The 15,196-nt window shown below is 49.8% G+C and overlaps 1 protein-coding gene across 1 annotated transcript in view; it reads right to left on the bottom strand.

Moving 5' to 3' along the window:
* Window positions 1–15,196, bottom strand: part of LOC147669012 (zinc finger protein 638-like) — a 472,920-nt gene that overhangs the window by 436,954 nt on the left and 20,770 nt on the right. Inside the window, exon 2 of the mRNA XM_086948283.1 lies at window positions 14,400–14,461. Coding sequence (XP_086804409.1) covers window positions 14,400–14,461 — 62 coding nt within the window. The remainder of the gene's footprint in view (window positions 1–14,399; window positions 14,462–15,196) is intronic.

The following is a 15,196-nucleotide window of genomic DNA, read 5'->3' as shown; positions in this document are numbered from 1 at the left end:
CTCCAGGCATGAAGGTGCAATGTCTGGAGGTGGGGGTGTAGAACCTGCCCCTCCATCTGAGAGAGGAGGTCTGCCCTGAGAGGGAGACGGAGCGGCGGGTGAGAGGAGAGGTGGAGTAGATCTGTATACCACACCCTTCTTGGCCAATCCGGGGCGACCAATATAACTAGGGCCCGGTCTTGGCGAATTTTCCTCAGAACCCGAGGAATCAAGGGTATGGGAGGAAACGCGTAAAGGAGTTGACTTCCCCAACTCAACTGAAACGCATCCCCCAAGGCTCCTTGCATCGGATACTGGAGACTGCAGAATAACGGGCAGTGGGCATTCTCGCGAGTGGCAAACAGGTCCACCCGAGGGGTCCCCCACGTCCGAAAGACGTGACGAACCACCTCTGGATGAAGCCTCCACTCGTGGTCGGCAGAGAACTGCCGGCTGAGACTGTCCGCACGTACGTTCAGAACTCCGGCCAGATGATTTGCCATCAGGCAAATCTGGTGGTCCTGAACCCAGGACCAGAGACGCAGAGCCTCTCTGCAGAGACACTGCGACCCCACTCCTCCCTGCTTGTTGATGTACCACATCGCGGTCGTGTTGTCCGTCAGGCCTTGAGCGCCAAACGTATCGCCCGCAACTCTAGAAGGTTGATGTGAAGCAACCTTTCCTCTGGAGACCAAAGACCCTTGACCTCCAGATCCCCCAGATGAGCACCCCACCCTAGAGTGGATGCATCCGAAATCACCGTGGCCACCGATGGAGGTAGATGGAAAGGCTTCCCCTGCGACAGGTTGCCTTCCACGCTCCACCAAGACAGATCCGCTGCAGTTTCTCTGGAGATCTTCACCGACTCCCCGAGATCTCCGTTGTGCTGATACCACTGCCTGCGGAGACACCACTGGAGTGCCCTCATGTGCCAGCGTGCATGGTTGACCAGGAGAATGCAAGAAGCCAACAGACCGAGCAGGCGAAGAACCTTCAGGACTGGAACGACCGCTCCAGGGTAAAACAAAGGAATCATTTCCTGTATGTCGCGAATCCTTTGAGGAGGAGGGAATGCGCGACAAACAGTAGTGTCCAGTACGGCACCTATGAACAGGTTGCGCTGGGAGGGCACCAGGTGAGACTTGGGTACATTTATCGAAAAACCCAACCTGAACAACAACTGAGTTGTCTCCTGCAGATGATGGAGCACCTTCTCCGACGACTCCGCTTTGATCAGCCAGTCGTCTAGATACGGAAACACAGGTATCCCCGATCTCCTGAGATGTGCTGCCACCACCGCCATCACCTTGGTGAAGACTCGAGGCGCAGTAGTAAGACCAAACGGAAGGACCGCAAACTGGTAGTGCTGCGACCCCGTCGTCTAGATACGGAAACACAGGTATCCCCGATCTCCTGAGATGTGCTGCCACCACCGCCATCACCTTGGTGAAGACTCGAGGCGCAGTAGTAAGACCAAACGGAAGGACCGCAAACTGGTAGTGCTGCGACCCAACCGTGAAACGGAGATACTTCCTGTGCGACTTCAGGATTGGGATGTGGAAATACGCATCCTGCAAGTCGAGCGACACCATCCAGTCTCCTTCCATCAACGCCTGAAGAACCTGAACAAGGGTGAGCATCTTGAATTTCTCCTGCTTCAGATAGAGATTCAAGATCCTGAGGTCCAGGATAGGACGAAGCCTGCCATCCTTCTTGGGGATCAGGAAATACCGGGAGTAGCATCCCTGACCCCTTTCCTGTTCTGGGACCACCTCTATCGCACCCTTTCGTAACAGAGTTAGAACTTCCTCCTGCAGAAGAGACAGATGTTCCTGGGTGCAAAAACCTTGACAAGGAGGGTAAACAGGGGGGAATTCCCGAAAGGGAAGGGCATACCCATTTTCTACAAGATTGAGAACCCAAAGATCTGACGTAACCGATTCCCAATCCTGTAGAAAATGGGTAAGCCGACCCCCAACCGGACCCACATGATCCTGAATAGCGGATCTAGGGCTGCTTTTCTGCGGCAGGGGGGTTGGAAGAGGTGGAGGAAGAGGAGGGCTGACGTCCACGAGGACGCGCTCTTTGCTTTCCCCTGTACGATCTGTACATAGAATTTTGCTGCTGCTGCTGCTGCTGTTGGCCTTGCCGGAAATTCCGAAAGGAGCGACCAAAGCCCCTGAACCTTCTGCCGGAAGAAGCGCCCCTGATCTGGAGGCCCAAGGACTTCGCTGTTGCCCTGCAATCCTTGAACCGCTCAAGAGCAGCATCCGCCTTTTTACCAAAGAGACCTGAGCCATCAAAAGGGAGATCAAGCAGAGTCGCCTGAACATCAGCCGAAAAGTCCGATGACTTCAACCAGGCAGATCTCCTTGTCGCAACAGCAGTGCCCATAACTCGAGCCACAGAGTCAGCAGTGTCCAGACCACTTTGAATTACCTGGCGGGCAGCCGCCTGAGTGTCATTAATCACCTCCTCAAAATCCTTTCGGTTTGCGTCAGGAATTTTAGGGGCCAGGATACGTAAGGAGTCCATCAGAGCATGAACATACCTCCCCATTAGGCATGTGGCATTAGTTGACTTTAAGGCCATACTAGCCGATGATAAGGTCTTTTTTGCCACCTGGTCCTGTTTCTTTGCCTCCTTCTCACAAGGAACCTGCGGAAAGGCACTAAGACTCTTCTTTGAACAGGCAGCCTGAATGACCAGGCTCTCCGGCGAAGGATGTGAAGAGAGAAAAGCCGGGTCCTCAGGGGCAGCCCTGTACCTCCTTGCAACACTCTTTGATACCGCAGGAGCAGACAAAGGTTTCTTCCAAACTTCCATAATAGGATCAGTCAAGGCATCATTGAATGGAAGTAAAGGCTCAACCACCGAATTTGGAGAATGCAAGACTTCTGTGAGGAGGTTAGACTTGAACTCCACTGTAGGCAGAGTCAATTGAAGGAGCTCAGCAGCTTTTCTCATAACCAGATGGTAAGGCTGGATATCCTTAGATGGAGCACCTGAGCCTGAGGGCAACTCCCACTCTGGAGAGAAATCAAGGGTCCCAGAATCCGCCAACTCCTCAAAACAGCTCTCCTCTAGCTCACCTTCTTCAACGTCAGACTGAGAGCCCATATAACTCTGCTCCTCCAGAAGGCGTTGTGCTTCTCTTCTGGATCTCTCCTTAACACGCCTCGCAGCCGGATCCACCAGCGGCGCCGACGAATTCGGGGCCGGCGCCGGTACCGAAACCGACGGCACAGAAGAATGCCCTCGAGGATGATCAGGAGCAGGCGACGCCGGAATCGGCGTCGACGACTTCGGCGGAGCCTGGAAATGCCAATGCGGCGTCGGAGCCGGCATGTAGGGCATAAACGGAGCCGGAGGATAGGAGTGAGGAACTCCCAGGCTGAATGCCAATGGACCCGTGGGACCCGAAGGCGCACCAGAGGGGTACCATGCCCTTGAGAAGACACCATACATTGCGTTAAGAAACGCAGAAGGGTCCTGGCCTGAAGCAGGAAAGGGCGGCTGAAAACCATCAGGCCGGTCCTGAAGAGGGATCGGATTCGGCTCTTCGACAGGCGCGGAATCCACATCGTCCCGGGCCTCTTCCTCTTCACGGGCCGGGGACGGCGCCGGAGACGGATTCGGAGCCGGAGAGGGAACCGGAGCCGGAGATCGCCCACGCGACTCAGAAGGCGAGGCCTCACCTTCATGCTCGGAGACTTCGAGGGTAACCACCTTCGAACGTACCTTCTTCGGTGACCTCGACCTCGACCCCGAGCCCGAGCCCGACTCCTTACCGGACCGACGCCGGGACTCATGTCTCCTCTTCTTGTGCCTTTTCTTCGACTTCGAAACATGATCCGCCGACTTCGAAGATGACCTCTCTCGAGAAGCAGATCTCGACCTCGCCCTGGACTTCGACCTCGCCCTTCGAGAACGAGACCTCGACGACTTCTCCTTTCCAGCTTTCACCTTCGCAACCAGAAGTTTGGATTCTCTCTCCCTCAGGGCCTTCGGATTCATCTTCCGACATGAAGAACAATCCTCCACATCATGGTCGGAACTTAAGCACCAGATGCAGTCTTCATGGGGGTCGGTAATGGACATCATTTTACCGCACTCCCTGCAGGGCTTGAAGCCGGTCTTCTTAGATGACATTATCGAAGAAACAGGATACAGAGAAGCAGAAATAACCACCAAAATGGCAACAATGTACCAGTAGGCTACAGAGATTCCCGATAACCGTTAGCGTCGACGACGCGGAAAAAAGGGAACTGATGTCATCACGCCGGCGTGGGCCTGTTATAGGCGTCGGTGACGTCAGCGGAGTCGCGAGCGGAGCCGTGTCTCTGTGACGTCCTATCCACGTCGGCGCGAGGCTACGAAAAAAGAATTTCCGAATGTTGCTGACGCAAGGGGGATATTCACAAGGTGAGGAATCCACACGGCAGATGTATCTATCAGAAATTAGTTTACTTGGGTACTACTCGTGGCAGGGCTGGGCGATTATGGCCTGCTGAACGGGCATGGACAGCAACACCCCCCTTCCTCGGCTCACGGAAAACGTCTGGGAGGTGGGCCTTGGGAGCGAACTCCTACTCCCCAGTGGCTGTGAGTAGTGTGGTCACGGAGGTGGGGCATGTCGATGCAGCGTGTGTTGGCCGCGTGACAAACCTGGCATAGAGAAAACGGACTGGAGCTACTGGACGGAGAGCTGGATGGACTAACTACATCGCAGCGGGAGCCTCCCGTGTGAGATTGTGTATCTCGGCGCCTCTAGATTCTAGTTATGCCGCGCTCTCAAGCCCGTAAGGAGACCCCGGTGACAACTCTGGAGCAAGAGGACCCAGCCAGACGTGGCGATGTAGTCCGCGGCCCCAACGCCAGCCCAGATGGGGGGAGAATCCTCTGCGCCGGTCACACAAGGCTATATGGACCAGTTCTTGCAGGAGATACGCGCCGATATCTCTACTCTCAAAGAGTAATTGAAGTCAGGTCTCCGCAATATTCGAAGGGAGGTAACAGGGGTTGGAGACCAGGTGGATGACCTAGAGCGGACTGTTGATGTTCGGTCAGAAGACCATGAGATGCTACTGCGGTGCTGTGAGAAAGTGCCATTTTTCTTGCATTGGTATGCCCCCACTTTTTGCTGAACTGCTGATGTGCTTTGACCGAGTGTGCCCTGTGTTCCTGCCAACCAGGGCCTGTCTTCCTTCCCTAAAACTGTTCAAAATAATTCAAAACTGTGCCGTACGTCTTCTGATGCAGGTCCACAACCGGGAATCTGCTAGACCGCCGAGAGAATTCAAGTCATTGTGCATGGCTCACAACTCTCTCCGATACTGGCCCTCCTATCCTTCGTGCCATCATTCCCCGGTATCTTCCTAAAAGGTCACTGCGCTCTGAGGAGAAACATCTTGCCATTATTCCCAGGGTGAACCTAGTGCGGAGTGGTGGCCGGCGTTTCTCCGCTATTGCAGTGAGCTGCAGGAACCTTCTGCCGGACCACATTCGGCTCGAGCCCAACCATTTACGGTTCCGCAAACATCTTAAGACTATGCTGTTCCCCTGAGCCGGCTGCTTTGCCTTAGTTTTATGCTGGTCTCCAGAACTGGGAGGCCTTTGGTAGCCATGCGCTTGACAAGTGTACACTCACTCAGTTGAAACTAAAACCCAATTGGCATCTCTGGCCACCTTCAGCCCCTAGCGAGGTAACTGGTAGGTCCCAGGGAGGCGCGGGGTCCGCCCTGCCAGTACTCAGTCACTCTAACTGTGCCCTTGACGACCCGCCTTCCCGAACCTACTCCTACAGAGGGTGACTCCTCCAGTGGGATCAGAGTGCCTCTGGCCAGTCTCTGCATCGGGATGACGACTTGTTGGGCTCAGTTGGCCCGCTGATTTTTATGTTTTCTTTCATGCTTCTACAGATCGACTGGGATGCCACTAGTAACATTGGCAGTGAGGCACATGTGGTCTTGGGTGGGAACCATGGGTTCACTGGCGCTCCCCTTTCTATATATGGGTGGGCTATATCGGTGGCAGTCCAGCTGGATAGAGGACACATAACCCTGTGGAGGGAGGTGGGAGTGCAGGAACTTGGTAGGGGGACGGGGTCTATCGCTTGTAGTGCTGCCCCTGTTAACCTAATTAAACAGGGGGTGGTGATGGACAGTTTCTGAATTAAGCAGACTACTCTCACCCAGTCAAGAGATCAGGGCTTAATCCAACACCGTTTTTTAGCTCACTGCACCATCCCAGCTCAGAACCTGGCTATATGCAAATTAGTCTGTCCCTGTGTATCATGGGAACAGGGCAAACCAAACTACCAAGCCAATTGTTAACTTAGCACAGTTAGTCCCTCTATAATGGACGGGGTTGGCCCCCTTGATAACGCCCTACCTCAAGGGGACACTAAATTGCTCTTGCTCAATGTCCGCTGCTTGAACTTCCCAAACAAGCCTAAGCATGCATGGCGGTACATTCTGCACCATGATCCAGACGTTGTGCTGTTACAGGAGACCCACCTGATGAAGGCAGACTAGCACTACATGGCACATCCGAAGTATCCACTCCGCTATTGGGCTTATGCGGACTAAGACTCTGGGGGTATGAGTCCTATGCAAGGCTAGCTATTGCACCTCTTTAACAAATTTGTCCCAGGATGGGGAGGGTCGCAACTTGAGAGTACAGCAGTTGCGGTGGCAGCGACAGTTGACACTCCTTAATGTTTATACCCCAAACACCACCCAAAACACCTACATCCGGCACGTACTCTGAACAACTTAAAGGGGGTGATGTGGTGGTATACAGGGACTCAAATCTAGTTTGGGATTCCACCATGGATAGGAGCAATGTAACATATCAAAATATGGGGATAATGTCGGCACATCTCCTTAGGGACATTGAGAGATAGGGCCTGGTTGACGCCTGGCGGTATAAACATCCAGACGTCAGGAACTACTCAGACTACCCACATGTACACACTTCCAACTCGTGCATGGATTACGCCTTCGTCATGCCATCTCCTCACATGCTTTCACTGATGAGCTTTCAGACATCTCCATCTCTGATCATGCGAACCTGGAGCTCACATGGGAGAATCGAAGTTAGCGCCTGGCTGGTCCACCCCGCTGGCACATGCCTTCACATCTGTTGCGAAACCCAGTTGACATGGAGGAGATACGGAAGGGTATAAAAGAATACTTTCAACTTAACGCTTCCCCGAGACCTCTTTGCACACTGTGTGGGATGGGTTCAAAGCAACTATCCAGGTAGCGGAGCTGGTAGAACCTAAACTCTGCGGAGATTAAACTGTTGACGCATACGGACAAAGAGGCCCCCAACCGCAGTACTTAACGGCAACTAGCACAGCTGCGTGGCTAGTTGCATGCGCATCGCACTTGTTAGGCAGAGCGGCCTTGCTGTCTCTGCGGCAGAAATATTATAGAGGGGGGGGGGGGAGGCTGGGGGGGGGACACAAAGTGGGCAGACCTCTAGCTGCTAATGTGTGGCAGTGTCAGGCAAAAGCGCACATTGCCAAGAGTCAGACAAGCGATGCAACGTGGGAAACGGCTGAAAAGGATAAAGCGGGGGCATCACAGGGGCTTCATTGGTTGCCAATAGCAAAGCGCATTCAATTTAAGACGCTTTGCTTAATACTATCTCCACAGGCTCCGGTTGGCTTGAGGGGATTGCTGCAGCCCTATACCCCTGTCGCCCTTTAAGATCTGCCACCGCAGCACTCGTATGCACCCCGCGTGTCGCCAGAGCGGGTGGTCGTTCCTTCCGATGCCTGGCTGCGCAACTTTGGAACTCTCTCCCCTGGTCAATCAGAATAATTCAGAACCATCTGCTTCCGGAAAGCCATTAAGACCTGGCTTTCCCCGGCTTAAGGCTGGTTGCTGAGGTTAATGTCCAGGAGTTGTTAGTCTGCGCTGGGACGCTCCGTTGCTGGGGCAGCCATACGTGTTATAAGTCTAACAAATAAAAATAAAAAAAATAATTGTGCTTATTACCAGCATCTGTATTCCCGGGAAGATCCTTCTCCCACGAGACTCCACTTCTACCTACCATGCATCCCTCCTGGATAGCCCCATTACCATGGAGGAACTAGGTGCAGCCGTCAAAAATTTCCCTCTAGGTAAAGCCCCAGGGTCGGATGGGCTGCCTGTGCATTACCAAGTTTTCCCTCCCGCAGCTGCAGGACCACCACCTGCAAGTATATAATTCCATCGCAGGAGACACGGGCCTCACCGCCACCATGGCTATGGCGGAGATTACCCTTATCCTTAAAGCGGGTAAAGATCCGGTGCAGTGTTCTTATCGCCCAATAGCTTTGCTCAACACCAATGCAAAGATCTTCACTCAAATATTGGCATCGTACCCCACCTGCTGGGCATCATTGAACCATCCCCAGCAGGGCCTGTCCGGTGCATAGGGCACCTTGTAAACTGGTCCCATCTCCTCGCAGTGTTGAGTAAAATAGGCCTGGGACAGGAGTTAATCTCGAAGATCATGGCGTATGTAGCCCCCATAAACCTGCATCCGACTCAATGGACTAAACTCTTAGCGGATGACCTCCTGCTCATGCTGACCAAGCCTCAAGTGTTGCTTCCATGTGTGGTCATAAATTTGCAGTCTTTTGAAGGGTCTCCGGATTAAAGATCAACCCATCTAAATCATTCGCCCTCAACATCAATATCCCGGCCCAGAGGCCAGAATGCTGCAGGGATTGACACCCTTCCAGTGGATGGAGACCTCCATTACGTACCTTGGGGCTCCAACTTCACCCCACACTCGCATACTGGTCGAGTATAAACTGGGCAATACTGCGCTGCTGCGTACTGGCCTACCTTCAGAGTTGGAAAGCCCTCCATATTTCATGGCTGCGACACCAACATTATTAAGATGAATATTCTACTAAGGGTCCTCTGTTTCAGACGCTGCCGACCCCGATCCCACAGGCGGATATTCAGCGTCTCCAGGGAGACTTGCGTGCGTTTGTGTGGAATGGACTTCGACCACGTGTAGCGCATTCGCTTCTGATGCGCCCACGGGATAGAGGAGGTCTGGAATGCCCGAACCAACAGGAATACTATTGGGCAGTGCATCTGAGGTACATCTCAGAGAGTGTTATGCGGGAGAGTGAGAAGCACTGGTTCCACATGGACTGTGCCGGCCACTGAGACCTTGCTTGGCTACCTAAGCATGGCCAACCCTGAAGTGCGTAGGTCGCGGCACCGACCAAAACAGTCCTGGACATATTGGACTTATTTACAGGGAGCGCCTTCAAGTCCTTTGATGACTGCAGGTCTGAATTTACGCTACTCCGCATGGCACGCCATCAATACATGCAACTGCGACACTGGCTCTGCCCAAGATCCATGCTGCGGCAATGTGCATTTGGTAGCCATTGATATCCTTTTTATTACACATAGAATTCACTTGCTTTAGCCCCCACGAAGCGGAGAGCCCTGCAACTCTTCACAAGTGATTAAAAGGCATCTATGCTTTGCCCCTGTGGGTGGTTACTGGCACAATGAATATTGACCAACCCCCCCCGCCCCAGGCCCCCAACCCCCTGCCCCCGCAGACCCCCTATGCTTGAAACACGCAAGATGCCTCTCACAATGACCTGTACAGTTACTTTTACTTTATCGTTACTGTTCTCTTTCTTTTACGAAGGCTAAATCTTGGCCTTGTTCTCATCCACGAACACATAGCTCATTGGTCACAGCGGGGCAACAGGGACGACAGGAAGCGTCCAAAGATTGGCATTTCTGTGAATGAACGACCACACTCCTTGATCCCATATGCTAGCTGTATCCCTCTATGGCCCGGGACACTGAACTAGTAAGCTCCTGGATATACTATACAGTCCGACGCTTAACATGACCAGTACACCTCCCCACAACTTGATCAGTTTCTTGTGCAATGTTTAAATTGACACGGCCAACCAGAAGTGGTTATGCATTGTTAATACTGATGTACTTTTTGTCCCCTATACTGCCGGCCCGGCCAGGGTTGTAAGCACTAGTGAGTGCCTTGAATAAAGGTTTTTGAAAATAAATAAACAAGCATTGAAAATGCAATAGGTCTCGCCTTTGATTAAGTTAAAGCCATTTGCGTTACTAATGGCATCGTATAGCAAAGCAAATGGCCTCAACTTAATAAAAGCTAGACCTATTTCAGTACTAAAAGGACTATAACACAACACAAGCTGCTCTCTTGTAGGAAAAAACTTTGCCTATCACCAATTGACCCAAAGTTCTCAAACTTTGTACAATAAGCGCTACAGCCGCGGGCTAGCGCCCTTTGAAGCACAGTCACACGTCAAAATGGTAGACGTTTGCTCGCCTGATGAGTAGGCCCGAGCACTTCTGAGACATTGAACAAACTAACGTGTAAGTGTGATTAAGGAGCGTGTGAGCCTGGCAGCTTCTGCCCCGATTTGTTGGCTTTTTCAAGATCAAAAATTTGGTGTTTCTCCAAATCTGTCGATATTTATTACTGTGAATTGGCATGTGTACAATTACACAAGAGGTATACATGATGCAAGGTCCAGGGTGAGTGTTTGCACTGCCAGCTATTGGGGATTTATGAAAAGCGGGTAGTAAAATTACATAACACGCTGCCTTTTTGCAAACCGGACTGGCCTTCGAAAACTTTAAAATATGCGCCCAGTGAGTCAGTCTTTCTGCTCTAAATGTGAAAGCCTTGGTTTACTGCAGCCAGTCGAATCTGGCACATTGAGATTAGAAACTGTATTTTAGCTCAACACATACAAACACTCGCACAATGGTGCAAACATGCGTGCACAGATACATAGAGAAAAACACCTGCATGCATTTAGACGCACACAATAGCACACTCACGCGTAAATGCAGGCATGTGCGAGATGACACACCAGGACGCCCCACCACACTCAATCTCGCAGAGTACAGATGGAAAGGGACACAGCCACTCTTTAAAAGGGGACATCATTTCAGCCCCCCTCGACCTCAGAGCCAGGTTTCCTATGAGCTTAGTCCTTGAAAGTTGGAAATTGATCAGAGCCTGCAGTCTTTACTTGGATAAAAATCAAAAACGTTGGACTGCAGACAGGGAGAAACCACTGGGATGGGGAGCACGTTCTCCTGCGTCAAGCAAGGGGCGTGTCCGGTTTACATAAGCTCCAGTTTCATTACACACTGTCACATTCATGTTTTGGGAGGAACACTGGTACGGGGAAATCAGGGATTTGCCCAGAATCACAGGATGTTGAGATGCAGCGGAGAGTATGACCTTGCTGATATATGACCCCCTGTGCACTGAGTGTCAGAGAGGCTGAGGCGGAAAACACTGGGCAGGACATGTCTCCTTGTCTTTCTATCGCAGTGCCTGGGCAGAATGGGGGCCTCCACACTCGCAGTGAGTGCGGTTATTGTAGTTGTTGGGGTTACCGGGTCAGTGTGGGAAAGATGGAAGGAAGCACCGCTGCCCCAGCCCCTCCTGAATCCACCCAGGAATCCATCCAGGCCAGTCATGAGGGCACATATGTTGGTTTTGAAAAATTACCACTGGGTCTCTTTTTACACAGACATACGGAGTTCACTGTGTACGCATGTACATGTGATTTCAGTACTACAACGCAGTAGAACACAAAGCACGCACACAATGGTGCAAACACACACGCACAGACAGAGAAACACTCGCACGCATTTAGACACATGCACACAATAGCACACTCCCACGTAAAGGCAGGCACGTGCAAGCACACACACCAAGGCACCCCGCCACACTCAATCTCGCAGAGTATGGATGGAAAGGGGCACAGCCACTTGTTAAAAGGGGACATCACTTTAGCCCCCCTAGACCTCAGAACCATGTTTTATATGTTGGAAATTGATCAGAGCCTGCAGTCTTCACTTGTATAACAAGTATCCAGGTTTGAAGGAGGAAAACGCATGTGTTAGGATGGTGGGGTAGGGGGGGCTTGCAACATGAAGCGGAAGGGAGAAGCCAGGGACTTGTGCGCATGCTAAAAAGAAAGCCATGTCTCCTATGGGTTCTGAGTCCTTAAAAGTCCGAAATCGATCAGAGCCTGGGAGTTGTGTGCGCGTGCGGTAAAAGGAAATAAATGCTGCTATGTGAAGCAGCACTAATCACAGACAGATAAGGGTTGGTTTAGGAGCGGGGGGAGAAACCTTCCATTTAAAACGCGTGACAAACTCATCCAAATAAAACAAGCTCGACCCAGGCGACCAGCGCTCAAAATGACAAAGAGTGCGTCCCAGCTAATGAAGTAGACTGTCACGCCGCACGTGAGAGATCTAATCCTGGTAGGCGGGGCCAAATGGAAACAAGGCAGCAACAAGGAGGGACTAAGAAGCCTCCTTACCAATCAGAAGCCAGCGTTTTGCATTGAAGCGGACGGTGGCCAATTAAAAAGATGGGTGGGGCTTCAACTCCGCCTCCGAGAGCTTCAGAATCTATATTGATTCCAAGAAGCTCTCTCTCTCTAATGCCGAGAGCAGCGCATGCACGCTGCTTTCACCAACAGACCTAAAAACAATAACACTATTTTCTTTCATAGCATTACACTGACTTTTTCTTGGAAAAGTTTCTAAATGTGGATTTGAAAACCTAAAGAAATTCTTTACAATTGTACTATTTAACCGAAACGATTTAACTTACCTGTTTACAGGAAATGTCCCGGAGTAGTATCCACGTATACTACTCTGAGTAAGAAAAGTAATATAAAAAGTAACTTACCTGTTATTTTACTGAAAAGCTCATTCAAGTCTATGTACTGTATTTACAGAGTATTGCATCTCTCTGCTACCATACTGTAAGTCAAAACAAAGTGCATATACAATTACAATTCAAACCGTTTACAAACTGCATTACTACTGTAAAGTATTTATTGCTGCCCTTTGCCAGGCTTGCTTGGTTTTAGTAAATAAAATAAAGAATATTTTTTTATACAGTTCAGTTTGAGCGTGTGAATTAATTTGCTGACTGTGTGTGTACAACAAATGCTTAACACTGTCCTCAGATACTACCTTACTGCTCGACCACAAAGTGAGGTGCTATAGATAGCACTGCTGCCTACCTTTGGAGTCACACTTGACTCAGTGCACACTTTACCTCATTTTGGTATAGTATATACTGAGCCAGCTTCCTACACCCATCAATACTGTATTTTCTAATAAATGGCAATGTAGTCCTCCTAATTGATTAAACAATAAGCATCAACAGTTAAGATAGTGATAGGCAGATACGTATTTTTCCCTGAATGTCCAATCACGAGGTACCTGAAACACGACAAGGTGCAGGTAATTTTCCTGTAACCAGCTAACATAAGTCTGGCAGATGAAAGGTGAACTGTTAATGGGGTCTTATAGACGCTCCAACCTGAAGGATTGGACAGCCATTTGGGACTCATGGTCATCGACCTAAAAACACTAACATTGTGCAAAGCCAGTAAGTTTCAATAAACAGAAAAATCAGAACGTGCAGAACGACTGAAGCGGAAGCATTGATTAAGGAAACAATCAGCCTGCCCAAAGTAAAGATAAACCACACGCAGGTCAATAAAAAGAAGAGTGCTCTCCAAGTCCCATAAATGAACATGAAGAGTAACAGCACATGTAAAAGGGGAAGTTCTCAAGGGAGGTACAAAAGTAGAAAAAGGAGGGACTACTAAGCATATTAGCCAATCAAAAGTAGGCATTTAGGAAGGACAGTAAGAATAACCAATGAAAGATTGGCTTTTTTTTCGAGCCCATATCCTAAATACAGCAGGTCCCAGTGAAAGCGTGGTCTAGGTGAGACCTAAAAATCCTAAGCATAGCCTGGTAAGGCCATTCATACAGTTGGAACTAAATCCAATCTCATGTTTTTTACTTAAGTAAAAGCAACAACATGCAAGTCCACTTTTAACAATGCCCTTTGCCATTAAAGATAGGGTCAAGTACTAGCAAAGATTTCAAAACCGGACGGTGGCACTGTAGGAAGTACTAGGTCATGTGCATGAGCCGTTCCTTGAATGGCATTCAATACAAATACAGTCAAGCCAATGGCTCTAAAGCAACATTGAACAAAAAATACTTTTTTTAGAGAAGTTTAACTTTGAAGAAACTGTATTAACAAGTTAAGTAACGCACCACAGCACCCAATGAAAAACAATTAACATGGTAATATAAAACTACTACTATCGACACAAAATACTATTAGCTGTACTAAGATGAGTTCCAAAGGGCCTCACATGACAGTTTGGTTGTGTTCCCATACAAATGTAGACTGCCAGGCAATTTACTGCCAGCCCACAGTAAAGGCCTGTAACCGAAAATTCAATCTTTCCAACCACCACATTTGAGACCCTCACATTGTACTAAAGTAAAAAAACATTTGGCACCAGCATGCAAACAATAAGTAATACTCACTTGCTGCGTATTTGACGGCAGCTCTCAATGTGAGTAGTGGTATTCTGATGTTGAATCCAATCCTGATAAAGTAAACAACATTCACATACTTCCTGTTAATGTTGTGGCACAGTGTAACAAGCAATTAAACTACTTTCAAACCAGAAATAGTGTAAACATGGTTTCAGTTGTGTTTTTGCAGCAGACATTACTATTAATCAAGTTAACTTGCTGAAAAATCAACAGTTAGCTAGGAAACAAGCTACAAATGATATAGTAAATATGGCGAGGATTAAAGTGGGCTCTAAAAGAGAAGCAGAGGGAGGTGGTGGAGCTTGAGACTGAAATTTGCAGGTTGGAAGGTGATTTAGAATTGGGTATAACGCAGGCTAAACTTCATTTGTTGAGCCTGAAACAGCACAACTACAAGGCGCTGGTCACTGAGGGTTAAGGCTCTTAGTAGGGAACAGGGTAGGATATATGACCTCGGAGATAAGGCTGGGAAAGCTTACTGCTTGGCTGGACAAGAGAGAATGGGGAGGCAGTCTTGTCCCTGAGCTCCTAACCGGGGAAGGGGTATCACTCACCGAACAGCAGGACATAGTAGATACGTTTGCGGACTACTTTCAGGCAGTTTACAAGTCGGTCTCCCCTCACTCAGAAACTGACTCCAGGTATTACTCTGACATTCAACTCCCATGTCTTTCCCCTGAAGATCATGACTATTTGGATAGCCCACTAGCTGCGGGCGAGATTGCCCAAGCAATCTGTTCATTAAATTCTGGTAAGGCACTTGGGCCCAATGGGCTTCCTATCGA

This window comes from Lissotriton vulgaris, unplaced genomic scaffold (genome assembly GCF_964263255.1).
Source record: "Lissotriton vulgaris unplaced genomic scaffold, aLisVul1.2 SCAFFOLD_1591, whole genome shotgun sequence".
Classification (NCBI taxonomy): Eukaryota; Metazoa; Chordata; class Amphibia; order Caudata; family Salamandridae; genus Lissotriton; species Lissotriton vulgaris.
This window is presented reverse-complemented; position numbering and strand designations above follow the sequence as displayed.